This window comes from Micropterus salmoides, unplaced genomic scaffold, assembly GCF_014851395.1.
Source record: "Micropterus salmoides isolate LMB-PRFRI ecotype aquatic unplaced genomic scaffold, ASM1485139v1 Ms_hic_scaffold_6, whole genome shotgun sequence".
Lineage (NCBI taxonomy): Eukaryota > Metazoa > Chordata > Actinopteri > Centrarchiformes > Centrarchidae > Micropterus > Micropterus salmoides.
This window is the reverse complement of record NW_024044348.1, coordinates 6,302,492-6,314,874: the sequence shown is the minus strand read 5'-3', so window position 1 is coordinate 6,314,874 and position 12,383 is coordinate 6,302,492. Positions and strand designations below refer to the sequence as shown.

Here is a 12,383-nt window from a genome sequence, read left to right as displayed (position 1 = left end):
TTTTTTCTGCATCACACATTCCTTTTCCCTCTTTCTCTCTCTTCTCCACATTTGCCGTCTCTGTTGAGCCTATCACACAACCCAGCGCTGACTTCAGCCCCGACGAAACGTTTGGAGATTGTACACCCCCTCCATATTGAAAGTATTGGTTTGGCCCAGCAAGACACACAGACGGCGTTCGCTGCAGCAGACTCATACAGTAAAACTGAAAAATAAAAACTCCTGACCCCTGGCCAGTAAGATTGCTCCCGATGGCCTGTCCGCTCAAGATGGGATCAGTTTTTATTTTTGTGAAAGGTGCATTATTGTTATGTGGTGGTGCAGTGCTGTCTTTTTAAATCTATATGCCACGCTGTTTCATGTACAGTTTATGTGATAGTAGTCTATAGATGAACATATAATGTTAATAAAATCAAATAAAGTGCATTAGCCTATGTTTCTCTTTCTTTTGTACAAGTGTTACTGGAATATGTACAATTATATGTAAAACTGCAAAGAACTGGCAGCGGAGTTGCCATTATTCTACAGTAAAATTAACATTATTTAACTGTTCTGGTAGTAAACTGCAGTTGGAAGACTGTTAAGCAAGTTTACCTGACAGTTGCCATGTTTCAGGTGTGTGAAATTGATCGTGTCTTGTGATTAACAGGCAAGTACTTCCTATGATCAGTAGTGCAGAGAGAAAATAGTCTGGTGCATCTGTGATATCAGAGAAACATGTCAAAAATCACCCTAAATACAACTGAACAGTTGTATTTAAATCATGCACAAAACACTCAACAGTTCAACTAATACACCCGCAGCTTCTGCTCTATGGCCTTGACTGCACTATCAACTTGTCATCAAGCGAACTCATGGCAATGTAACAAATAGAGCCTACAAGTGTGACAAAAACAACCACACTTATATAGATTTGAAGAAGCAGTACAGAAAAACCTTTTCCAGCACTTCATTGCTGATTCAACGATTATGTTGTAAATTACTTGCCTTGTGTTGTGTGCGCATTTCTAGCTAGCTGCCTCTTTCATGACATGCACACATTCAGCAAGCAAAACAAACTAGAAACATCACTGATGGACTTTGCACCAATTAATAACCCAAAACATAGTAAGTTGGAGATGGATGAAGAACAGAACGGATCCAGCTTCACATGTGCAGATCATGTGAAATAGTTTTCCCAAAATGCAAAAAATACTGCATGATACCGTTGTCTAAGATACTTGTTTGGTTGATTAGCAGTAAAGTGTTGTATTTTAGGCATACATTATAGTAGGCCTACTGTTTAAGAAAGAGTTAATGGAGCATAATTTAAGAGTAAAGGGCTGTATTTAAGAAAAACAGGTTAATACTGTTCAAATCTTGCCGTAAATTTACAGCAATTACTTACAGTGATATGTTATGTTATGTTTGATGAATATTGATGCCTTGTTGTCCTATATGGGATGGGTCAAACTTGAATTTGTACTTGGAATTAAAATTTACTATAACAGACGGACCGACCAATATAGGCTTGGTCGCAGATCCTTAAGAACTCACTCACACTCCTGCCTGCATGGTGCAAGAGGAGACGGAGATACACTGAAGAAAATGAGGGGGGAGGATATAATCTTTCAAAACTTAAAAATGCATGCAACTGTTTGTATACCAAAGTCATTGACTAGACACTGATGGAAATTGCTGGGGACAATTCTGAAGTCACTGTATATTGGTAGATAAATGTCCTTACTGTTCCTACTGAAATCTATGCCCTTAACCAACTAACTAACAAACTTACATCTTATTTCACTTGAACATTTTACAAGGTTGTAGACCTACTTATGTAATGTATGTATTTTTATTTATTTATGGAAACCGCTGCAAATGCAACACTGCAATATCCCTTGGGGATGAATAAAGTATGAGTATGAGCAAAGTATCTATGTTTTTTTCATTCACAGATCTCTCATGAGAATCTGTTTAAATAAAGGATTATACATGTTTTTAAAGTTTACTTTGACAATTAAATTAATAAGACCATTTGATGTCTGGCAGATACAATGACACAATGCACAGGCTTTCTTTGAAAATAAGCCAGAGATAGGTAAAATAAATAAATAATGATAAATCAAAATAATGATAATAATCAAAGAATCTTGACCCAGACTTCAGCCATGTACAATTTGAAGTCACATTAAATATGAAAAAGGACATTGATGTGTTATGTGGAGATTTTGCTGTGCTTTCTATCAACTACTTTGTAGGTAAACTAAATGAAGCATAATAGAATATGTGGACCCAGCTTTTAGATATATATATCTATATACATTAGATTATGGTGCAGTCGTACCATACCTCCATCCCTCCATCCCTCCCTGCTTCAGGTCTGATGATCCTCCTGATGATCTGATTGGAAACATGCCTCATCTTTGATTTCAGATTCCAGGCGTCTGTGCTCAGGAAATGAGAGGTCCCATCTCCACATCAGTTTGCTTCCCCACATTATAAAACTTCACTCCTCATACTGTAGCCTCAGCACAATGGATCAAACAGTTTATGGCTGCAAAGCGGCCACAAGTGAATCTCTAACAGGTGCACTGTTTGAATTGCTTCATTACTTTGAATGTTGATGATGATCCTGAGACATCTTACAACTCCCTCCAGATTTAATTGGTCATTTGCTGCCACCTGGGGGACACAGAGCTGCTGTACATGCTGCTAAAAGGTAGTGAACTAATAATAGTAAAGATGCTGTGTCCATTTACAAACATAAAAGTCCCAGTTTTAAACATTTCTCATATATCTTGAAATGTAAACGTCCTGGGCATCAATGGTATCTTTATGCTTGAGGATATTATTCCTTATTGTAATGGGTGCATATTTTATATTAGTTTATTATTTTTAGTCTCTATTTTATATATATATATGTGTTTTATGAGCTTGCTTAACTGTTGAACTTCAAATTAGAATGCAAACAAATTAATAAAAAAGGGGAAGCAAGCAACTGCGATGAACAGAGCTGTAATGAACACACAAACTTCATATCCCATCTTGTTTTTCGGAGGCATGGTTTTTGCTAAATTAACACATTTAATTGCAGTAATAAGATAACACATGTAAGTGTTGTTGTTTTTTTCAGAAATTCATTTTAAGCTGTTGATCAGACTGTTGTCTGTTGTCTTGCTGTTAAAAAGCGTTTAAAACAGAGTAGGCTACAAGTCAATTATAAGCCTAGTCCCAGTCACACGCTTGTCCTTTTTACTGGCCTGGTCGAAACCAGGTCAGGTTCTTTGAATGTAGAAAATCTATTAAAGTCTACCGGGTCGCCCGCTTGAGCTAAGTTGTTTTCATTAAGCAGAAAAATATAAATCTTTAAACTTTTGTCAATATGGACATGCTACCCATCTTAAGTAAGTAAGTAAGTAAGTACATTTTATTTATTTGGCACCTTTTACAGACAAGAGCTTGTCTAAAAAGATGTGTCTTTGGAGCCACTACGGAGAAAACACGATCACCTCTTGCCTTAAAACATGTTCTGGGAACAGTTAAAAGGTCTTGGCTTGTACATTGTAAGATCAGTTAGATTCTCTACAGTTTGATCATTCAGTTAATTTTACAGAAACAATTCAGACAAAATAGAGATGAAAGAAGCCTAATTTTTCTGCAAGTAATATTTATACTGGTTGAAATAAACTATTTCATAGTAGCCCATTTCCCATCTTTGCTGAGCAAGAGTTTTGTGCAAAAGAAAATAAAGTCCTGTCCCATGAAGATGCCTCTCCCAAATATAGACAAGGTAAGTTCGGTGATTGAAGCAAATAAAAGCCTTGGCTATTAACTGAAGATTTACAGTGTTTGACAAACTCTGGTGGATGTAGACTGCTGTGGTAATGAGTTTTTTTTTCTCTCTGGGTTGAAGTAACACTAATGATTCACTATGCAGCTGTGGAGAAATCCACATCTGTGTCTTTAAGTGATAAATGGAGGAAACCCTGTTTTCCATGTTATAATTATGCAGCGAAATTTCAGGCAGTATGATGAAGATGAAATTAGATCTGATCTAAATGAATCAAGATTTCTTCAGAGGATTCAGTATGCCCTCTGCTCTCTGCACCTGGTGCTCCCATATCTAATCAACTACTGCAGGTCACACACACCCACAGTCTGTTTCCTCTGGCTCAACGCCTTGTGTTGTCCTGCAGAGCTCTCACACATTGCAGAAAAGGAAGACTGTTGGTCAAACTACTGTACACGGTGATGACAAACAGCCCTGAAGTTAATTCATTATTAAGCTTTTCATGTGCACCTGTTTCTCAGACACAGGGCTGGATTACCTGAGTCAACTGCACCTGGGGACCCTAGAACTCCAGGGCCCCCCGAAAGCTTTACAGGGTAACAGCTGGTTTGTAGTAATTGATCCAGGGTTCAGGGATTCAGGGAGTGATTCAGTTTTTAATGTGGGGCCCTGCTTCTTGAGACAATGACTTGTTGCGGGTCCTAGTGTCAAAATCTAGTTTCAGTTTTGCCCTTATGACATATTCCTACGTTTCTACTTGCTTATGTTGTTCCAGCATAGAAAAACAACAGATGTGAGAAGTATCTGGGGGTTAATAGAGGCCCAACAGCTCATTTGTGCCACATAGCAGGTTATTCCAGCCATGGTCAGAGAGATTCAGTGCTGTGGTTACTGTTATTGTTTATACTCAAAACAATAAGCCAACAGGGGCCAAAACGATCTGTGGAGCTGCAGAGTTGGATGTTTTTTTTTGTCACTATGAGTGACCTATGTCACATTACACGTAGCCCATTTGAGGAGCTTCAATGCTGCTCTAACGCTGTATCCAGTTTTTGTAGACATCCATGCTCCACACCAACAGATAATCTTTTTTTTTTAAGTTTCAATCTTGATAATCTTGTAGTCTTCAACCCAAACCGATGATGATTCAAGTGACATCACTTGGGGACATTTATCAGACCTGAGGCAGCTCCCCCTGAAGACACTATAGGCTACTTCTTTTGTCATTATATTCCTCAACACCTGGAAACACACTTTGATGTGTACCTACTATTTTTTTTGTAATCCTTGTTACTGTTATTTATATAAAGATTTTGAAATTGAATATAAAAAGGATTGTAGCCAGTCAATATGGTTAGTATTAGTATTAATAGTATTAGTAGCCTAATATTATTAAGTAGGCCCTCACATCTGTCGCCATCTCCTGGTATCAGTGACGGTCATGTTGAAGGTCGTTTCCCCTTTAAAATGTTTTGGAGACTGTCGATGCTGTTCTGTCTGGAGCTGTGAGGAGAGGAGGGAGGGAGGAGAGGGGGTAACTCAGTATGACATATAGGCTGTTCACACGCAGGACAAAAACCCGCAGAGGACACATGCGTTTTTCACCATGTAGAAGGAGATAGACGGACTGACTCAGTTTCATCTTCAAACTTTCAAACAGCATGTATCAGTATACTGGGCTGCTGTGACTGACGTATTCGGATTTCTCCGCAGAAATAAAAAATAAAAACGCAGGTAAGCTTGCTGTTTCAGACTGTCACGCATCAGGGCTTTGTGCGCGACGCTGCGTCGAGGTCTTTTTTGCAGAGATGAACTTTGTATCTTGTACAGTGAGCTCACATTACAGTTATAATGTTTCGGATATGAGAGTGGATTCCAGCGGTTTGCACGCCATACAGCAGGTCACTGTAAACAAACAGAGCAAACGTGCGGCTGCTTTTCAGCACCAAGGACAGACTGGAGGCTGCTGCGTAGTTTGAAACCAAAAGCTTCTGCCAGAGGTTCAAAAATAGCTTCACTGTCCTCTGTTTGACTTAAACATGTACTAATGTCAGTTTATTAACGAAGAGCATATTTAAATCTTCAAGGTAAAAAATGGGGGGGAGAGATTGCTTGTGGACCAGTTTTTTTTTTCTGTTTTCCTAGACACCACAGGGGCTTCTGTAATCTCCTGCCAGACAGAAATACACCTTGACTCACAATATACAAGTCAGAGAATAAGAATCAAAAAGTCAAAATGTCATTTTATCAGTAGAATGAATGATGAGTAGGTGTGAGGAGGAGTCATTACAGATATGTGTCAAGTCAGTCTTATTTGTTTCTATTAGACCCTTGGTTCAGGAAAGGAAAAAAACTCCCACCAAAACACTCACAAAAGACAGACATGCTATAGATGATGTGTAGGCTAGATAGATAGATAGATAGATAGATAGATAGATAGATAGATAGATAGTTTACAAATAAAAAGCTAAATTACCATATGGAAAATCAGGATGACATTACTTAGACAAATGCAAACATAGGCTATTTGAAAACAGGCAAAAGGCTGCTGAGTTAAGTATGGAGATGCTTCAGATGTGCGTTACAAATGGGTTCATGAAAAAACAATTACTCTTTGTCAGAGGACAAGCTATGACACTGCCGGAGTTCCCTTTATTTTATTCACAATCCAGAAGGAACTCCAACAGTGTAAATAGTGTAAAAAAAAAAAGCTGTTTGGTTCATAACACTGATAAAATGACAGCACTGCACATGCATTAACACGGTCAGGACTCTACCAGCTATCAGTCTGTTTGAGCTATAACTTGGAGATTCTCAAAATAGTGTATGAATGTGTGAGTATTTCTGCTTTATCGTCTGCAAAAAGTGAACTATCTCAGTTCTCAGTTCTTAGTTTAGAACATGTTCATGTCCCCATCTGTTTCTGTATTTTGAGACTGTAGTATGTTCAGGTGTCTGTTTGTGTCAATTTTGTCTGTTCAGTCCGTGTTTCAGTGCCGTGCTCTGTTTTCTGTTTTGTTTTGTAGTTGTCTGCGTTCGCTGTCTGCGTCTAGTTTTGCTTCCCGTTCTGTTTTATTATCTACCCCTCCTCTGTGTTCCCACCCCGCTCGTTTACTATGGTATTTAATGCCTGTGTTCAGTTCACTCCCTGCCATCATTGCCTTGTTCTGCCTGTAAGGTCCTTTTTTGGATTTTCAGTATTTGGATTGTTTGAACTGTTAGTTACTTTTGGTTTTCCTGGGCTCTGCCTTGCTTGCTGTGAGTACAGTACACTTTAAATAAATGGTCAGAACACATCCGGTCAGCTCTAGTGTCTTGCACTCAGCAAAAACCCGACATCTGCATAAACTGTGCCAAAAAAATCTAGTTTAATCCACTGATTGATGGACCGACTATCTAACTGTTTTACAGGAGCAGAAAATGGCAGCTGCAGACGTCCTCTACTTCACTTTGTGGATCGCCACAGTCTTCGCCACCGGACTTGGATGCCCTGAGCTCTGTACCTGCTCAGATAAATACGGCCGCCATTTTGCTGAATGCTCCTACAAAGACTTGACTGAAGTACCAGATGGGTTGCCTCCTAATGTGACAACTGTGAGTCTCTCCGCAAACAAGATCAGTTTGATACCATTTGGGAGCTTCGACAATGTCACCCGTGTGACGTCGCTTTGGATGGCCCACAATGAGATTGTCACTATCGAACAAGGGAGCCTCACGCCTTTAGTTCATCTGCGTAACTTTGACATCAGCCACAATAAAATTGGAGACTTCCCTTGGGAGGACCTGCTGAACCTCACAGGCCTGCAACTGTTGAAGATGAACCACAATGAGATGGTCCACCTACCGAGGGACGCCTTCTCCAACCTCAAAGACCTGAGGTCCCTGCGACTCAACAATAACAAATTTTTAACCATAGTTGAAGGCACGTTTGAGGGTTTGATGTCTCTATCCCATTTGCAGATTTATAAAAATCCCTTTGCATGCACCTGCTCCCTTGACTGGCTCACAGACTGGATTTCAACAACCACCGTCACAGTTCCTGAGAAGGATTTGATAACTTGTGCATCTCCAGAGAAACTTAGAGGGAAAGTGATCGGAAAATTACCCGAGTCAAAGTGCACAAGCACAAATGTCACAATACGAACTGAGCCAACTATTCACAACACAACTTTCTATGAGGGCAGTTCATTGGTCTTGACTTGTGAATTCACAGGAAATCCAAAGCCCCTGGTCATGTGGAATATTCGCAGCAAAAGCCAGAAGCAAGAGCTGGCTTTGTCGTTCACTGAGGATGACTCAGCAGAATCAAATGCAGACTCCTCACTGTCCCATAATCCTGTCAAAGTCTATAATAACGGGACTCTTATCATTTCACACCTCAGGAAGGAAGACGGCGGCAACTACAGCTGCTCGGCCACGAATGAATTTGGAAGAGCTGAGGATTCAGTGTCAGTGAAGGTCGTGGGTTTACCAAAACCAACACCTGCAAAACCAATGACCACATCACCTACTTACACTCAAACTCACCAATCTATACACCAGAGAACAGACAAACCATCTGTTTTTGATTCTGCGCATCTGACTGATTTAAAGAGAAAAGACAACATGAACATCGTACCCACTTTCCCGCCCACTGTGGAGATCAGTTCTCAGTCTTCTGAGGAGGCAATAAGCTATCCATCACATGCTAGTAAATGTGGCTTGACGGCTAATACGAGATACATTTCCAGACATGTCTTTAACGGGAGCCTGGATGACATCAAGCAGTACACATTTGACTTTGGTGTCATTGCGTTAGGGGTGTCAGAAACAGAGGTGACAGTGCGACTCAATCCTCTTCTCATACCCAGAGACAAGAGCGCCGACCGGCAGAGCTTCCACACTGACAGTGAAGAGAATCAAGGCCTTTCAGGTGTTTCTGAAAATGTCCAGTCAAATGGCTTGTATCTGTGCGTCACTGCCGACCGCAAACACTCAGCTGTGCAGTGGTCGAGGATCAAAGAGGGCGTCAACACGTATCTGTTTAGTGGTTTACGCCCTGGCACCAACTACTCCCTGTGTCTGACCTACAGAGGAGAGGACTGTGACGTCCAGGTGCTGTTCACCACCAGGAGGAGGGTACCCAACCTGCTCATCATCATCTCGGTCAGCATCTGCCTCCTGACCATGTCTACTGTGCCTCTCCTCGGAGCAACATGCTTCCACCTGGTGTACAAATACCGCAGCAAGACCTACAAGCTGATCCTGAAGGCCAAAGACCAGTATCACATGGAGAGGAACCTCGGCACTAACTTTAACATCCACGCGTCTCACACCGAATCTCAGAGGAAGATTAACGGCAGCCAGCTGGACGAGGAGGAGGGGGAGATGGATACAGAGAGTGGAGACGGTGAGAGAGAGGCAGATACAGAAGAAAGTGTCATGACTGAGTCCTTTACTTTGTCCCAGTGCAGGGGGAATTTAGACAACTGTGAGGTAGGATCTGAGTATAGTGATAGGTTGCCTTTAGGAGCGGAAGCTGTGACTATTATAAGCAACTACAAATATCCAAATCAGTAATTGTTGACTATCTGACATATTATTTGCACATTATTTGCAGCTTTCTTTTGCATTTGGTTAAAGGGTAAAACAGGTTTTTTATTTCATTTTGTGCCAATGGTTTAGGATCCCTTTAGGCAGCCGAGAAATATTGCTTTGTATGACAGTGGTCTGACAAGACTCCAAACACATTTACTTGCTTTAAACCACAGCTCAGGCTGCATCTTTCAGTAACCCGACAGGCTGCCAGCTGCCAGGCTCTATCGATTGTCAGTGGATGTTTTCCAGATAGACCTTTTGATGAAAGCTGAACTAGGCCAGGGTTAGGCCCTGTTAAACTTGTTACACATCCTTTTTTCTAGCTGGAAATATCACGGCTTGTTTCCTCCTTTTCTGTCATACATTCATGTATACTTCTATAAACGACACTAGAAAGCAAAAGTATAAGCAGCAGAGAGAAAAACTGAGTGCTCAACCTCAAAATTATTCATTCAATGCCTGTGCAGCTTCATATTTTATTAAATATTATCAGTAATGTGATTCAGCCAGAGGCTTTCCTCAGAGCATGATAGTGTTTAAATGAACTGTTTTTGGGAAAAATGCTTTTTTGCTTTCTTGCAGAGGGTTAGATGACAAACATCAATAGCACTCATGTCTGTCCAGTAAATACGCAGCTACAGCCAGCAACCTTTTAGCTTAGCTTGGCACAAAGACTGTAAACAGGGAATAACTGTGGACAAACTGGCTTACTACAAAAGCACACAAAATATAGAAAATAATGTGTATCTTGATCCAGATCTGCAATAGATGTTTGTCACATTTCATTAAAATCTGTTAAGAGTTGCTAGAGATACACTATATGGACAAAAGTACCAGGACCTGGTTAAACCTGTTCGTAGTAAACAGCTAGTTAGTAAAAACATGACAAGACAAACAGAATGGGGTTACTATGAAGATCAAATGTTAAATCAAATGAAACAAAACTTGTATCACATATGACATGCCTGAGCTGTTTTTTCATGGTGTCGTCTTTCTTAAGGGAAATCCTGGTCCTACACCATATAATTTTAGACAGCAGTTCTTCTAGCAGTTTGTCTTTGTCCCTTTCCTCTTTCAATATGACAATGCCCCCCCCCCAATGCCCCACAAAGCCAGCTCCATAAAGAATTGGTTTTCCCAGTTTGGTGTGGGAGAACTTGACTGGCCAGGCACAGAGCCCTGTGCTCAACCCTATCCAATACCTGCAACACCTGGATGAACTATAACGGAGATTGTAAGCCAGGCCATCGTGTCCCACATCAGTGTCTGACCTCACAAATGCTGTTCTGGATGAACGGGCATAAATTCCCACAGACAAACTCTAAAATCTTGTAGAAAGCCTTCCCAGCAGAGTGGAAGCTGTTATAGCTGCAAAGGGGGGACCAACTCCATATTTATGCTTATGGGATGTTATAAAAGTAATGTGTAGGTGTCCCAGTACGTTTGTCCATATAGTGTATCTCCCTTGAGAACACAAAAACAGAAAAAGGTAAATTATAACCTCCTTGCAGGGTTATAATCCATCACAGTAAGTTGCCTCTTTTCTGTGTGATGAGCTGGGACTCCATCTTGAAGCCACTTTTGAATTGCCAAAATGAGACTGATAGTGCCGTCCATTAAGTCTTAATTATGATGTGAAGTTAATAGTTTTCAACAGCACAAACAACCTGAGGGAGAAGTTTCAATCTTACAAAATCTGTCATTATAAACTTAATTATTTCCTTTGTCTATTTATTTAGAGCATATTTGTTAAACCTGTTCCTAGTAAACAGCTAGTTAGTAAAAACATGACAAGACAAACAGAATGGGGTTACTATGAAGATCAAATGTTAAATCAAATGAAACAAAGCTTGCATCACATGTGACATGACTTGCAAAATGATTAGGATAAATGTCAACTAGATGTAAGCTGCAGTAAATGGGATAACTGTAAGTAAAGTATATGAATATTCTGCTTTAAACTTCATACAGTAAATTTGTGCTGTGCAGTAGCTTTAAAATACACAAACTCAAGGGAATTTCAATGTTTAGAAAAACTGTGTTGTTTCAAAGAGAAAACCATTGAGTCCTGCAGCTATGAGCTCTTTGTCCAGTTATACTGTGAACATTTCCTATGAAGATAACTTGTGAAGTTTTCATGTTGTATAAAATTGGGTGTTTTAAATAAGCTCTCTGTGTCGCTGGCAAAATGTGGACAAGTTACTTCAATATCATTTACCAAGTCTACTGCAGTGTATAACAGTACAAGCACTTTGGATTGTGGATGTGAAGTTATTACCTTGTATCTGGGTCATGTGTCCATGCTGTTGTATTTCGCAGAGTCCTGTGTTAGAAGACCTGCATGCTGCCTATTACCATGAGTCGCACTATGCTGTGTCTTGTGTAAATATTCTTGACTTAAAGAAGAACTTTGGGTCTCTGTTATACTCCTGTAATAAGGGAAGTATTATGTTTTTACCAAAGTGTTTAAATATCCTCACTAACTCTCCCAATCCTATGTGCCTCAATAAAGTTTTGACAAAGGAATAATTAATGATTGCTCATCTATCTGTCTCTCTTTTCTCTCAACACCTTCAGGACCAGCATTCAAAGTAAATAGTTACATATATATGAAACAACAAAAATATAACTGTACATATTCTGGTAACACATTACCCTTCAGCAATTCATTTGTTAAGAAATATTTTCATATATATAAGATGTTAAAAAAATGCTGTCATACGACACTGACATTGAAGAAATGTCCATTACAGAATAACTGCAAATATATGGAGGACCAAAAAAGCCTTACAAGTGGATCAATTGATAATTTTATTATCGGATTGGATAATAAAATTAATGAAAATTAAATCAATAAGTCAAATATAAAGCAATTAAATTTACAATTAGTAAAGAGACATTAATACAAATTAAACTATTAACTAGTAAATGTAAATTAGTATGACCATTTTTTCAATAATAGAGCAATACATTTTGATGTATTCATATGTTTTATTTTGTTATAATTTTAAAATTGATATAAATAACATCACAA

At 39.5% G+C, this 12,383-nt stretch overlaps 1 protein-coding gene across 1 annotated transcript; it reads left to right on the top strand.

Annotated features, from left to right (window-relative positions):
* Positions 1-5,301: 5,301 nt before the first annotated feature.
* LOC119890771 (immunoglobulin superfamily containing leucine-rich repeat protein 2-like) lies at positions 5,302-11,871 on the top strand. The gene is made up of 2 exons (XM_038702168.1): positions 5,302-5,506; positions 7,184-11,871. Exon 2 carries the CDS (start codon positions 7,193-7,195, stop codon positions 9,329-9,331), a length of 2,139 nt encoding a protein of 712 aa, XP_038558096.1. The 5' UTR covers positions 5,302-5,506; positions 7,184-7,192; the 3' UTR covers positions 9,332-11,871.
* Positions 11,872-12,383: the final 512 nt, after the last annotated feature.